General features: G+C 43.1%; 1 protein-coding gene and 1 non-coding gene across 2 annotated transcripts; both read left to right on the top strand.

The window, feature by feature from the left end:
* Nucleotides 1-181: 181 nt before the first annotated feature.
* trnaa-ugc (transfer RNA alanine (anticodon UGC)) lies at nucleotides 182-253 on the top strand. The gene has a single exon. It is a non-coding gene; the product is annotated as a tRNA-Ala (tRNA).
* Nucleotides 254-9,161: 8,908 nt separating this feature from the next.
* mmp17b (matrix metallopeptidase 17b) lies at nucleotides 9,162-15,694 on the top strand. Its single transcript, XM_065241785.2, has 12 exons — nucleotides 9,162-9,277; nucleotides 10,855-11,166; nucleotides 11,637-11,769; nucleotides 11,839-11,983; nucleotides 12,503-12,611; nucleotides 12,862-13,039; nucleotides 13,194-13,370; nucleotides 13,437-13,554; nucleotides 13,685-13,758; nucleotides 13,849-13,998; nucleotides 14,081-14,314; nucleotides 14,546-15,694. The coding sequence occupies exons 2-12, from the start codon at nucleotides 11,002-11,004 to the stop codon at nucleotides 14,851-14,853; spliced, it is 1,791 nt and encodes a 596-aa protein (XP_065097857.1). The 5' UTR covers nucleotides 9,162-9,277; nucleotides 10,855-11,001; the 3' UTR covers nucleotides 14,854-15,694.
* Nucleotides 15,695-16,092: the final 398 nt, after the last annotated feature.

Below are 16,092 nucleotides of genomic sequence, written 5' to 3'. Positions count from 1 at the left end.
ATCTGTGCTGTGCTGCAACATGTTTTTAGATTGATATGTAAAGTTCATAATATAGGTATAATATAGCGAACTGTCCGCATCTTTAAATGCTATACATATAAATGACGATGTCATGATTTAATTGTAGGTGTATGATCTTAGTAAGACTTTATATTGCTGATGTTTGAGTTCAGTTTCACATGGGGATGTAGCTCAGTGGTAGAGCGCATGCTTTGCATGTATGAGGCCCCGGGTTCAATCCCCGGCATCTCCACTTTTTCATTGTGCAGCACAATTTTTGGTTTATTGTTATAATTGTGAGTGAAAAGGTGCTGTCAGATTAGTTGTTAATGTGGACTAAAAACATATTTATTTGAGCTATAAATGATTGCTGTTAAATTTAAGTTGTGTGTAATTTGATAACTGATGCTGGTGCTGGTGGTATTTGTTTTGTTGTTGTGCAGTAATGTTAGGAATATAATGCAAGATGTCTTATCTGATACCAACAAAGACTTCCAATATCTGATATTACTGATATTTGTTATACAATTAGGGGAATGTAGGCTATGTTTAAGTTAATGATGTATGTCTGTCAATGGCTTAAACCTATATAATAATTGTAACAAGGAATTGAATCACTGTGTAAAAATACTGTAAGGTGATATTTAATTAAAAAGAATAAATTGTGTATGTTATAGTAGAATGGTTGCATTGTGGCATGAACTGTAAATTGTTTCGTTATTTGTAAACATTTTTGGGCATTGTTTATAGCAGATATCTGGATCCGAAATTTCTAATTTGGTGCAATACAATCAAAATCTGATAGATGGCGCTCGACGTCAGTTCTTCACTGCTGCTTTAGTGAGGGTGGCAGACAGTGTGTCTGATTCGTCACGAAAACACTTTAGTTTTTAAATAACCAGCCTGCTCTCCTCTGTTTTTAACACACGCATAATGTTAACAGAGGTGATATGTAAGGGATAATGTAATATAAGTTATAAGCAACAGGTTGTTATCGCAGAAATAAACCCGACAGTCAATGTGATTAGGTATCAGGGTCAAAGTATCACACTGAAGGGTTTAATTTCACGACATCAACCTGCTAACTGTTCATTATACCTCTGTGTATACAGCTAGTTACCTCATAAGTAAGGTAATGAACATTAAATATTGATTTGAAATATTTTATTTGCTTCTTTGTAACGAGGACAACCTGTTTGCTTTTGTTTTTAACATAAGACAAGACGTTTAAATGTCACAAACACAATATTTGGTTAAATCATTTGTATATAACGTATACACTGTCTTATATGTTATTAAAAGACATATTTATATTGAATTTTGTGTAATATTAAACTGTACCTGTCAAAAGGATTTGCAGCGTCCGGATTACTTTGAGTTATTCGTTTCAGGCGGTTGTTATCTGGGTAGTAAAACTGGCCAATCAGAATCCAGCATTCTAACGAGCTGCGTAATCAAATAATTCGTCATACGTCATCAAGACGTTATTTAAATTATGTGGCCATTACATTTACAATTCATAAGCATATGATAACAAATTACGATTAAGTAATAATAATAGTCAACTTTATATTTGTTAATATTCTGAAATAAGACTTGTCATGATGACTTATGCAGCCTAAGACACTGCATGTCCATGTATACACTTACTTTACAGTAGCCTATAGTAGTAATAAAGTGTTTATAACTAAAACAACCATCATTTGTCAAACACATATCCAGTCTTGTATAGACCAAGGCTAGTAGTAAGTAACGCTGGTTACGAATGTAACCGTGGTTCTATGAATAGTGGAAGACCGCCAGAGGCGGAACAAAGTGGAATATCATGCGCTCGCGCATTGGCTACGAGAACTTATTGATTGGCTGTCATCCCGTGACCTCATGACGCCCAAATATATATTCTATCAACGCGTCATGATCTGTCTCAATGGTCATTCTCGCAATTCCGAGTGACCGAGAACTCTGGCGGTCTTCCACTATTCATAGAACCACGGTTACATTCGTAACCAGCGTTCTATTTCATACCTCCAGACCGCCAGAGGCGGAACAAAGTGGAAGACTTATACCACCAAGTCACGAGGAATAAATAATAAAGACAGTAGACAAAATCTGAACACAATCTTTATTAACACAAGTGCAATACACAAAGGCAATCCACTACACCGCACCAGGCAGCACTGCTGCAGAAACAGGTGGAAGTGGAACCACATTCAGTTTGTAAAACCTGGAAAACGTACTGGCCGACGACCAAGTGGCCGCAGAACAGATTTCAGCAAGAGAAATCCCCTTCAAAAAAGCCCAGGAGGCCGCCACACCGCGCGTCGAATGGCATCTCACAGACACAGGTGCAGACACACCAGCAGATCCATAAGCCGTTCTGATGGCATCAGAAACCCAATGTGCCAGCCTCTGTTTAGACAGAGCCGTGCCCCTGCGGCAAGCCCCAAAACGGACGAACAACTGATCCGTCGTCCGCCACTGAGCCGTCACTGAAACATAACGATGTAAGGCACGCACCGGACACAAAACCCGACGGGACTCGTCCGTAGGCTGAAAAGCAGCCAAAACCAAGGGTTGGTTAACAAACTGAGGTGTCAAAACCTTGGGCAAGAAAGCAGGGTTGGGCCACAGGGTAACCCGGTCAAGTTCAGGACCCCATCTCATACAATGATCACTCACCGAGAGGGCATGGAACTCACTGACCCTCTTTGCAGAAACAATGGCCAGTAGAAACGCAGTCTTCATGGAGAGCCATTTAATGTCCGCCTGTTCCAGAGGTTCAAACGGCGGGGCACACAGACCCGTCAAGACCACATTCAAATCCCAAGGAGCATAGTCCGCACGCACACGTGGGCACAACCGCTGTGCGCCCTTGAGAAAAGCCACCACCAACTTAAGGGAGCCCACAGAAATGCCATCCAGCGGGGCCCTGTAGGCCGAAAGTGCAGCAACATAAACTTTCAGTGTAGCCGGTGAACGACCGTCGTCCAAGAGTTGTTGCAAGAAATCGAGTATGGCCGTGACGGGACAACCAAAGGGGTCAAGCGCACGCTCAGCACACCAGGCAACAAAAAGTGCCCAGCGGTTGCTGTACATCGTCCTAGTGGACTGAGCCCGGGCGTTCATAACAGTGATTTTAACTCTCTCCGAACAGTCCAAGACGTCCTGGTACCCCCCAGCGGCCATACCCAAAGTTTCAGTCGCTCTGGGCAAGGGTGCCATAGGGATCCCCCCATCTGGGACAGTAGGTCCCTCCAGGGAGGCAGCGGGCAGGCTGGCCCTGTTGTAAGTGACAGAAGGAGGTGGAACCACGGCATGCTCGGCCATCGGGGGGCTATCAACAACAGCCGGTGACTCCGCTCTCGAACCCGGTTGAGCACTGCCCATAGTAAGGCCGTCGGTGGAAAGGCATATAGAAGCAGGTCCGGCCATTCGTGGGCTAGGGCATCCCCGCCCAGAGAACCCGTCTCGTAACGTTCGGCGAACCATAGCCGACAGTGCGTCGTCTCCCGTGAGGCGAATAGATCCACTGCCGCCATGCCGTAAACGTCCCAAATCTTCAACACAACTTCCTTGTGAAGTTGCCAGTTCGTCGGCCTCGGGCCCCCTCGAGATAGGCAATCTGCCGCAGAGTTCAGGTGACCGGGAACATGGATCGCCCTCAGGGAGAGAAAGCGCGACTCCGCCCAAGTCAGGAGCGTCCGTGTTAGGTGGAAAGACGGAAGAGACCTCGTGCCACCCTGGTGGTTTATGTGGAACACAACCGAGGTGGTGTCCGTCCGGATCAGGACATGTTTCCCCACCAACACCGACTCGAAATGTCTGAGTGTCAAGACAACCGCTTGTAGCTCCAGAACATTGATATGGCATCCTGTCCAGTGAGGGTCCCACAGACCGCTCACTCCTCGATGCTGCCAGACGCCTCCCCAACCCGACAGGGAGGCATCCGTGGTGACCACCTCCCTGCGCGACGGGGGTGGACCCATTGGTACCCCCGAAAGCAGAAAGTCGTCCTGATGCCATTGGGCGAGGGAAGAGCTGCATTCTTCCGATATCCGTACGAGGGTCCGTCTGTTGCGAACCGCTGACAGACGTAGCGCGATCAACCATTGTTGAAAAGGTCGCAGATGGAGGAGGCCGAGTCGAACCACCGAAGTAGCAGCCGTAAGTAACCCCGCCAGTTTCAGCAAGCGGATATAAGGAAGTCTTCGTCATAGCCGGACTGCCGATAAAGCCCGGCGAATGACCTCCTTCCTGGGCTCGGTAAGAGTAGCGCACATTGACCGAGAGTCCAGGCACATGCCCAGGAAGTACACCGACTGGGTGGGAATGAGGTGGCTTTTCTCCCAATTGACCTTGAGGCCAAGTGCGGCTATGTGCTGAAGCAAGCGGTTGGCGTCTGAAGCAGCCTGTTCCGACGTGGCTGCGCACAAGAGCCAGTCGTCCAGGTATGGTAGGACGAAAACACCGTCCTGTAGAAGGGGCTCCAGGGCCACCTGGACACATCTTGTAAACACCCGGGGGGCTAGAGAGAGTCCGAATGGCAGGACCTTGAACTGGTATGCCCTGCCCTGAACTCTGAATCTCAGGAACTGCCTGTGCTCCACCGCAATGGGCACATGAAAATAAGCGTCTTGTAAGTCTATGGTGACGAACCACACACCTGGCATCACAGCACGAATAACGTCTGCCGTGCGTAACATTCGGAACGGTAAGCGCTTCAGGAACCGATTTAAGGGCCTCAGATCCAGGATGGGTCGGAACCCCCCATCCTTTTTTGGAACCAGAAAATAACGGGAGTAGAAACCCCCCGAACACACTTGAGGGTCCACCTCCTCTATAGCGTCCTTCAGCAGCAATTTTTGAACTTCTGCTGTGAGGGCGAGACTCTGCCGTTTGTCTTTTATCACAGTATGGCAAAGGCGGTTGTGAGTTGGAGGTCGACGACAAAACTGCAGCCTGTAGCCATCCTTGAGCGTCCCGAGGAGCCAGCCGTTGGATGTAATGTCCGCCCAACATTGCAGCTGGGCTGCAGTGAATCCCATCGCCGCCGACCCCCGCCAATCAGCGGCGTCTGTCCGCTGGCCCTGTGGGGTAAACGTCCCTGGGGGCGTGCGTTGCGGCGTAGGGGTCTGTCGAGGTGGGTGTAAGGTTGCCGGCGGTTCCCGAAACGACGTGCGGCGCTCCACATGATGTGAGCGAGACTCAGTCACACGAACCCGCCTTTCCAAAGCCTCCTGCGCAGCCGGCCCAAACAGATGTCCTGGTATCAGAGGTAGCTGACGCAGGTTGTTGCGGCAAACTTCCGGCAGGGGTGATTGCGCCAGCCAAACCTGCCGCCTCGCGTGTACGAGGAGACCCAGGGCCCTCCCACAGTCGCTCGCGATGGCACCGAGGGCTTGCAGTGAGGCGTCCAGCATTCCAGCCGTCGATTCCTCATGGCCGGAAAAATCTGACGAAGAGTGTAACGCCAGTAATAGGTGACCCATGGAGTTGCCCACACGGCCCAGCCGAGCCACTGTGTTATACACCCTAACCAGGGCATCATCAGTACGCCTACACTCCTTATTAGGGCAGCGCACATCCTGTCGTAAGGCCTCGTCGGGTGAGACTATAAGAGACGCCACGCAGGGTTCCAATGTTGGCATAGCGCCGAGTCCCACGGCGTCTGGGGCGGACATGTCGGCTAACATGCGTGAAACCCGGTCTGGTCGAAAAGACAGGGCCGACTGAAAAGCCGCCGAAACCACGTCGGCGAAATCTTTACAGTGAGGGAGACGTACCTCTTTAGCCCCGGGCACTGACCGACAAAGCAGATTAGTCGGTCCTGTGGACGCTGACGGTAAATCCAGCTCCAGTTTCGCGAGAGCCCTCTTCAGGGTGTCGCGTAATGACAGTGCCGTAGAGGATGCCTCGCTCCCCGTCCGAGGCTCGCTGCCGCACACCGAGGGTAGCGGGGAAGACCCGGCTGGGGCAAGCGTCCCATCATCCAAAGGCTGGCCAGAAGCCTCGCTGAACAGGGAGTTCGTGGCTGCTACCGATACGACGTCACTCACCTCTGTGTCAGACGTAAACGGGTGCTGATCAAAGGCGGGAAGTGAAACGTCACCCGTAGTTGGCTCCGCGCGAGCCTCCGCAGTCGCTGGAGCGGTAGCATTGGCTAACAAGGTCTGTAGTTGCTGAACCGTAGCCGATAGCTCGTCCATGCGTTTAGCCAGTGCGGAAGAGGTCTTCCGTTTAGGCTTAGGTTGCCCGCCGTCATCGCCGTGAACATGTTTACGTTTAGACCCGCTCGAACGCACACTAGCGGGTAGAGCCCCCGACGTGAGTGAACACACGCTCGCCAGGCGTTGTTGACGCAGCTTGACCGGCATGATACTACACTCCGGGCAAGTGTTAGATAAAGCCTCTTTGAGATGTTCCATACCCAAACACGGTGGGCAACGATCATGTCCATCCAACATGTCCATCCCGGAAAGGCATCGCGAACAGTAAGCCGTATGCTCCATAATGTCAGATCCGTAACGGAGAAAAACCGCCGGCTGACAGCACGGGCGTAAACGAAAAGCAGGCCGATACTACAGCGGGTAAGCGTGGTAGCCTCGAATGAGGGAGCCCAAAGCCGTGGGTACTCGTAGCGAGGGTAAGCGGCGCACCGAGCGAGGGGACCCTGGTAAACCAATAGGTACTCGCCGGTGAAGGTTACAATATCTGTAGCGCTGACGTACTTGTCCGAAGCTTAATAGTGTGGTATTCCGTCGAAGACACCAGCGAGGTAACCCTGGAAACCAATAGGTACTCATAGGTGGTGTAAATATCCAATGTAGAAAAACCGTAGAGTCCAATGAAAAGCAAAAACCAATCTGAGTAGTCTAATACAGCTAATGGGGAGCGAGTCGCTAAGCCCAGTAAAAAGCTGCGCAAACAGACTAAAGTTCTTCGCCAAGCGGTGGTGATGGCACAGTGGATAAGACACTCGCCTTTGGTGTGGGAGACCCAGGTTCGAATCCACTGTGACACACCATTGTGTCCCTGAGCAAGACACTTAACGCCTAGTTGCTCCAGAGGCGTGCAACCTCTGACACATATAGCAATTGTAAGTCACTTTGGATAAAAGCGTCAGCTAAATGAATGAATAAGAATAAATAAATAAGCGAGAATGAAAAAGAGACAGATCATGACGCGTTGATAGAATTTATATTTGGGCGTCATGAGGTCACGGGATGACAGCCAATCAATAAGTTCTCGTAGCCAATGCGCGAGCGCATGATATTCCACTTTGTTCCGCCTCTGGCGGTCTGGAGGTATGAAATAGAACAATTATTATATACCAATATTATTCCCTCTTTTCAGTTTAAGTTAAAATAAGCTTTCAGTTATTATGTGTATTATGTAATTTATTAATAATACATTTACAAAATAAATTTTATACATACCAAAAGGCCAAAACACATTTGCTGTTATACGTTACTGTTATAATTTAAAGTGCTTTAACCTAAATGAGATTATCAGAGGCAGAACTGAGAAGTCCTGTGCCCCATCTGCCTGTGGCCGTGTCCTGGTCCTGTCCTGTGTGCACAATGAATGAAGATCTGTATTACTGAGTTCCTCACAAGAGATCGCTGTTGTCTTGGAGACTAGAAAAGTCACTTGGTCTTTTGTCACTTCTGATCACTTTCTTTTAAACAGGCACACACACACACACTTGCGCACACACAGAGATACACACACGCACGCACGCACGCACGCACGCACACACACACATTCTGGTTTCCATGTTTTGTGGGGACATTCCATAGACGTAATGCATTTTATACCACACAAACTGTATATTCTATTCCCCTTACCTGCCCCATTCCCTAACCCCAACCATCACAAAAAACTTTCTGCTACTTCACATTTTCAATAAACATCATTCTGTTTGATTTATAAGCTTGTTTCCTCATGGGGACATCAAAATGTCCCCACAAGGTCACAAAAACACTGGTATTCCTATCTTTGATAATTACCAGGTGTACACGCACACGCACACACACACACACACACACACACACACACACACACACACACACACACACACACACACACACACACACACACACACACACACACACACACACACACACACACACACACGCGCACACACACACACACACACACATCCATTCACAGATAAATTCCCTGCAATGTGCCTCATTCTATAAATACAGTCATCACTACCCATCTGACCTCTAGTTCATACACTTTGACCTTTGTCTCATTAATGGAGGTCAAAATCGTAACCAGGACAACAAAGAAGCAGTGCCTCTTTGCCTATATGGGTCTACATGAGGACAATTAGTTGCTTTTAAAGTAAATTACATTCATAATCTGTTTTAAAACGAATGAAAAGTAATATTTTAAACAAGACCAAAAAGTTATATACTGACAAATTAAACAGATTAGAGAGGTCACACTGGTTAGACATTCAGCAAACGCTTCGATTGCTCTTGCACGAATCCGACCGTTCCTCTGAGACTCACTCAGTTTTATCCATCATAAAAACACGGATAGCTCATCTGGAAATCTGCTTTTCTCTCTTGCTCTCTGGCTCATAATACAAAGTTACATTTAAGATATTTAAGAGCTCATGTGCAAAAATCTCAACCACTTTATTCTACTGAAGATTTATTTAAAAACGATTTCTTTCTAAAATGAGGAATAATCACAGTTAGCAGGATAGATTGTGTATCACTGAGCCGCACGACATCTCACATCAACAATACATTTAGCTAGATATCTTTATTTTTCTTTTTTTAATCCATTGGTTAAGAGGATTTGATCTAAACATATCCACTCATTGCAGAAACACAAAAGCCACTGAAATAAGTGAAGCACTAATCTGCCTTCAGATCTAAATACATTAAACTCTGTCCATTATTATTTACTGTAGTGCCACACATTTCTGTCCATGATGCCTTATTTATTGAAACTGTTTGAATATAAAGTATGATCAGTTTGACAGAGCGTGGACATATGTGCAAGTAAGCAAAGTCTGTAAATCTCACCGGATATAAAGAGACTTTCACACACGGAGAGAGAGAGAGAGAGAGAGAGAGAGAGAGAGAGAGAGGGAGCACACATGCCTGATGGGGAGGTATTAAGAGTCCATTGTATGAGTGCAGAGACATAAGGAGAAGGATGGGTGAGGGATTGAGGAGATGAACAGAGGAACACATCTGTTAAAGAGAAGAAGAGAACAAGCACGACGACGAGTGGAGAAGAGGACAAACAGTGGGTATGTTGGCAAGTTTCACTTTCTTAATCATAAATCACATCATTGCTTTCATTTATTTTTACTAAAACTTTACTAAAGTAACTTTATTTAGCTGTTGTGTAAATAATAAAAGATAAAAAAATCCTTTGATAAAAGCTTTAAATGTAGGATACCAAACATATGTATAAATGCAAACTTTAGTGGTGTTTTTTTTAAAGAAAATATCTTAATGTTTTGACATCTCTGTTTTGACAAATGTATAACTTAAGTGAGTCGGATAGATAAACAAATCACAAATCCTCAAACACTAGACACATGACAAGATGTAAACATGACAAAAATAAGTTGATATGAAAGGAGACACTTTTTAATGCATAACAATGTCAGTAAACAGAAAATAAATAAAAACATGATTTTAATGTTATTTATTATTACTTGATTAAATCTGGCCAGAAGTCTTACAGTTCTTTACTGTCCACGATCTCGTCTTTATGTCAGACACACATGCTTGCTTATTCTCATAAATGTCTCACTTCTCATTTATTCTTCTCGCTCTCCTTCTTACATTGTCCTCTGTTGTTGTCCCCTGAGACCGGTGGTGTTTTCCTTTAATTTCATTATTCCATAACTTATCCTTTACATGTCCTCATGCTCCTCTGCCAGCACTCACATTCTCTCATTTCTTTAATGAAATGACATCTAATTTAATTAAAGCCACACGTGACCTGAGCTTCATCTCTTTTACATGCTTTAGAAAAATGAAATCCTCAGCCTTTTTATTCTGCTCTCTTTTATGCAAACACCTGCAATTCAATCAGACATCTTTACAGTCATCAATGCAGTAAAGTTTTATAAATGCATGCAGCTCCTGAAACAAAGCAGTGTTTTGAGACTCAAATATCATTTTAAACATATTTCAAAATATACAAATATTGGCCAAAATATATATGTACTGAAATATATTTTAGAAATATGTTTACAAAAATGTATTTTTCACCAATATATTTTTGGACATTTTATGTATATTTTGTAATATATTTTAAGAAATAATGATATTTTAAAGCTTTTATATTCACGTTACATGAAAGAAAAACGTCAAACCTGTTAACATAATATGTTTGAAAAGATTACAATAAAAAATATTTTCAGCTGCGAGAATGTAGCCTATTTATAATTTGATATTTTAAACGTATAAATTTTTAACTCATAATTTTATACAAACTTGTATATTTTGGCTGTGAAAGATATATTTTTTGACAAATGTGGGTCTTTTTTTGTTGCATAGCAATCCGCCTGCTCTTAACATTTCAACCCCAGGGAGTCAGCCGACATTGGCTTAACTTAGTACCCTCTTGTATACGATACATTACTAATACGCTTGCTTGTATAGTTTATTAATATTCATTGTATTTTGCTACTTATATTGCTGCTTTGAAACAATTACCAATTGTTGAATTGAAATGAATCAGTTACAAAGTTGAAATTCCAGCAGATTTGACTAAAGGTTGATTTACTATATCTTCACCATATACTGACTATATACCGATGCAGGTTTGGTATAGTTATCACTAAATGATCTCTGACTTATGAATTTGCAGTGTTGGCATCAATTCTCCAATCCTTCAACACCACAGATGCCGCTGTCAGATTCAGTAAAGATGGCATCACATCTGGACTGAGAGGCATTATCATTAAATCCTGATCATTTTCAAGTGTTTTCAGCAGATGATGCATGCGCTCTCAGTATGACGACAGTGTTTTGCACAGCGGTTGTCATCTGGATATGTGGACAGACAGTAAAGGTTTATGGAGAAGCTAGTAAAGACGAACCAGCAGCCAGTTTGGCCAGCACATTGATGTCTACTTTACCCACTGTCATACCCACAGAAGATGAGAGCAGTAAACTCGTGGTGAGAGAATGTGTTTTATTCTCCTGGGAAAGATAAAGAAACATTTTAATGGAAAAAATGAACGTTTAATATCTGTCACATTTCCTTCAAATGTCCAGTTTAATATATACAGTACTGGAATGCACAATATGTCTGTGCCGATACTGATATTGAATGACATCCACTGATAGCGATAGTTTTGTTTTTTACTCTTTGTTTTAAACGATTATGTTGTGAAATCCTAGAAGTGGTGAGCATACAAACTGCACTTCTGTTGTTATTGTGACCCAACTAAAAATAATCACACCGATGTGTTTTTCTGCCTCTTTTGTGTCAGGATCTAATCTGACCTGATCATCGGCTGGTTTTAAACATAAGACCAATGACGGATAGTAGGAAACGTTATCTGCCGTTACATGGATTCATCTCTGCTGTATATATACACACAGTATGATAACTCAAGTCATGTTTCTGTTATTATTGTTTGGCAGGAATGGCTCACAAAATTTGGATACCTACCACCCCCTGATCCCTCGACAGGTCAGTTACAGGCCTGGACAGCGGTCACTGAAGCAGTGAAGAAGATGCAGAAGTTTGCTGGTTTGGATGACACAGGTGTCTTAGGTATGAAAACAATGTTTTCCCAACATATATTCTCTCGGTTGTCATCTTCATCCTCCTCTTCTCACACAGATGAAGGGACCCTAAGGTTGATCCAAACCCCTCGATGTTCACTCCCAGATGATGATGATGATGACCAAACCCTAGATGATGACGCACAAAGTCAAAGGATGAAACGGGCCGTGTCTACCTGGACGAGACGCAATATAAACTGGAGGTCAGAATCTTTTTTATTTCATCTGTATTTCTGTCAACTGCTTACTAGCTATGAAATAATGTCTGTTTTTAAAAATAAAAATACATCCATGTTAATAATATTAACCATTTGGGAAAACGCTATAGGGATTATTTCCAAAAGAAGGAGCACTAGGAATTAAGCATTACTGGTCATCATTTACTGGGTAACGGTGTGTTCAGCATCATACAAATGGTAAATGGACTGCTTTTATATAGCGTTTTCATAGACCAATGGCCATCAAAAGCACTTTACATGTTGCCTCATACATTCATACACAGACAGCGAGCGGTGTCAGGCATGCAAGGCACCATCCAGCTCGTCGGGAGCAGCTGGGGTTTGGTGTCTTGCTCAAGGACACCTCGATACATTGGTCAGGTGGAGCCAGAACTACCCTTTCGATTTGTGGACGACTGAACCGCTGCCGCCCCATCATACACTAAAGATAAAGGTGTTTGAGAGTTTTTAATCCATGTGTTTTATGTCTTTTGTTTTCTTTAGGCTGCGCTCTTACCCAGAAACCTCGAAATTATCTCGTGAAACGATTCGATCGCTGGTCTACTATGCTCTCAGAGTTTGGGCCGATCCAACATCGCTTGACTTCCATGAGGTTGTCTTAACTCTTACATTAGTGTTCATTTCACTTTTTAAAGAATCTTTTCTTTGTATCTTGTAGTAGTCTGTAGTAAAGTTTTTATCCACTACTGTCAAACAGACAGGCTCTTTGGAAAACTACAGCCAAAAATAGCATTTATATGTATACAATAATAATATAAATCTTTATGAATTAGTTTGTTTACTGCAAATACATGGACTGTCACAATGTTTGCTTATCAAAGTCACATGTGGTTATCTAATAGGTGCGAGGACCGGAAGGGGCCGACCTCCAAATCGATTTCATGTACGGTCCACACGGAGACGGATATCCCTTCGATGGGGCAGGTGGATCTGTCGGCCACGCCTTCTTTCCATCAGACCCAGACAGGGCAGGTGGAGTTCACCTGGATGCAGAAGAGAAATGGACCTTCAGACAACCAGGTCATTTTACAAAGCACATCAAAATCAACTTTAATATCTGTCATGTCAACTACAATTAGTTCATCAATTAAAGGGCACCTAAAGAATCAGTTCATGACTTGGAAATGTCTGTCTGTCTGTCTGTCTGTCTGTCTGTCTGTCTGTCTGTTAACAGTAACGGAGGGGACCGATCTCTTTACGGTGTTAGTGCACGAGCTCGGTCACGCTCTCGGACTGACCCATTCATCCGCACGGCGATCTGTGATGCGTCCATACTACCAGGGTCCGTTGGGAGACCCCTTACACTTCAGACTGGACCATCATGACCTTCGACATATAACTGCCCTTTACGGTAAATATCTGCTGTGAAATCCCTGTTTGTGGTAGTTTGTGTCTTCATGTCTGGTTGTGATTTCAGGTAAGAGGGGTAACCGTATTCCAACCGACAGACCTCTTCTTGTAACTGAACCACAACTGCGACACGGACACAGAGACGTACACAGACTCACACACGTGTACCGCGGCCATTCCGACAGGTGTCAAACCTTGCATGCTCATAATACATTTCAATATGATTTTTGAATTAGCCAAAAAGTCTGAGTTAGAAGTTTCAAATGCCAGTTGAATGTAATTGTAATGAGATGCGATCTCTCTTCTCATCTCAAGGAGTCTTGTGGATCGCTGTAACACCAGTTTTGATGCAGTCGCCAGGATTCGAGGAGAGATCTTTTTTTTTAAAGGTTGATTTACATGATCTAGTCATTTAAAAACAGAATAATCTCCGTGCTATATTGTCATTTCTCTCTATCTGTCGTATGTCTTCGACTCAGGTGAGTACATGTGGCGAGTGAGCCGAGATGGTTTGGTTTCGATCAGGGCCGTTTCTGTCCGGAGACTCTGGTCTGCTCTTCCATCATCGCTGTCTCCACTGCGAGCCGTTCTGGAGAGACGGACGGATCACGCCATCATCTTTATTAGCGGTCAGTCCTCCAACACGCCACACACACCTTTAACATCCAGTGATTTATGTGCTTCCACCAATATCTGCATTGCGTTCTACAGGATCCCAAATGTGGCTGTTCAGAGATCTGTCGCTTCAGGAAGGCTTTCCACGGCCTCTGTCCGCAGAAGATCTGAAAGGAGATGGCAGACTGCACTGGGACCCTTCGCATGGTGTGATGTGGGGGTCTGTGAAAGAGAAGGGGGGATACCTGGAGGAAAGTCAAGTCTGGAGGGAACTCATTAAAGGAGGAGTGAATGGAATAATCACGGAAAATGAGGATGGAAAGGTTAAAGGTGTGCCTCCCTATTTCCTGTATTTGACACCTAATCTTAATGTGATCTCAGGTGATCTACACACAAACGGGTTACACATAAAACATTTGCAATCAGATTATTTAAGCTCTATGGAGCTGTAGAGGAACTTGTGTTTGGATCACCAGAGACAGACGTCTCGTATCAAGAGGCTTCAGCTAAAATATCTTAAAGTGAATCTTGTCTGACTTCTGTATTCTCTGCATCAATCAGGTTCAGTCTATGTTTTCAAAGGCAATTCCTATTGGAAGTTTACTCAGCCAGGCTTCACCCCTGAAGAGGGATACCCCCGGCCTCTGGCCACCGATTGGTTGGACTGCCCTCAGCCTTCCTCTTATAACCCCGGTGACATCTCATTGATCTCTCACTTTGGTCGTCAGGAGCTTCGGGAGCAGAAAGATGAAACCAAAAGAGATGAAGAGCATCGTTTGGACTGCTCGTGTCTCAACACTGCAGTGACTCCTACTGGACTTCATCTGTTACTGCTGTCTTTTTTATTTCTCTTCATTATAGCTCTGTAGTTCATGCACTTACACACAAGGACTTGGCTTTCGATCTCTGGACAAAGCAAGACATATCTTTGAGTTACCAGGTTGACTTTATAAGTGATGACCTGTAAATATCAGCCAGTTTATTCAATTGAATAAATACATCTGTAATGGACATTTCCATAAAAAACCTGTTTGACTTTAGTTATGTTCAGTTTTTAATACGTTTGGGAAATGGATGTGTCCCTGTCCCATATTCACAAATGAAAATTCATTGATCAAAAGGTTTGTGATGCAAGAGGTTAAATAAGTTATCCTGTGGGGTTTTCCTTCTCTAGTATAACACAAACAAAACCAAATGTTAATCATTTACAGTGATTTTTATTTTCCAAATGAAGCTCATGTGGGAGTCAATAACTAATGTAAATATTGTGTCTTGATTATAAGTCTAATATCATATGTTTTGATAACAGTGATGAGTTAAAATGATCCGTTGGGTTGATAATCTAATTCAATTTATGTTTAATTATATCATGAACAGAGACACAGTGTTTCTTCTACAGTTGTCAAAATATGATTTTGTGGGGAATTGTAGTCCTGCAGATGCCATCCAGTGAATCTATAAATCTGTCAAAACTCCTCAGAACATCTAATAAATGTAAATAGACGTCATGTCAATTGTGTTTTTATATTTGATGGATGTTGCCCATACAGCAAAAAAAAAATATTTGGCAAAAAATATGATTTGATTTAATTTTAACCTTCATATATTAACATATCAAAATGTATTTCAGGGGCAACAGTTTCATTTCTAATTTTAAAACCTATTTGATGCATCAAAAATATGTATTTTTCCAGGCCAAAATATAATAAGATTATATAAAGTGTATAAAATGTAAAACGTACGTATAAAATCTAATATTATAAGTACATTTTTGCAGTTAAAAATATATCTGATTTTCAGTTGTTATGTTTACAGGTTTTTCCTTTCAATGCTATGTGAATATAAAAGCTTTAAAATATAATTATTTTTTAAAATATATTTCAAAATATACAAAATATATATATGTGAAAAATACATTTGTGTAAACATATAGTAAAATATATTTCAGTATATATATATATATATATATATATATATATATATATATATATATATATAGTTGGAGCCATTTTTTTTATATTTAAAATGTACAAATATTTTTGCTGTATTTTTGCCGTATGTGTTGTCATTGTAAAAGTCCACAATTTCACCCACTTAGTTTTTTTTAC

This window comes from Paramisgurnus dabryanus, chromosome 16 (assembly GCF_030506205.2).
Source record: "Paramisgurnus dabryanus chromosome 16, PD_genome_1.1, whole genome shotgun sequence".
In the NCBI taxonomy this organism is placed as follows: Eukaryota; Metazoa; Chordata; class Actinopteri; order Cypriniformes; family Cobitidae; genus Paramisgurnus; species Paramisgurnus dabryanus.
This window is presented reverse-complemented; position numbering and strand designations above follow the sequence as displayed.

What these genes read in the sequence shown, in the direction of transcription:
- mmp17b (XM_065241785.2), top strand. Translation starts at nt 11,002, where the DNA reads ATGACGACAGTGTTTTGCACAGCGGTTGTCATCTGGATATGTGGACAG. An exon ending in CATCGCTTGACTTCCATGAG is followed by an intron (nt 12,612 to 12,861) that starts GTTGTCTTAACT and finishes GTTATCTAATAG; the next exon opens with GTGCGAGGACCGGAAGGGGC. An exon ending in TGAGGATGGAAAGGTTAAAG is followed by an intron (nt 14,315 to 14,545) that starts GTGTGCCTCCCT and finishes TGCATCAATCAG; the next exon opens with GTTCAGTCTATGTTTTCAAA.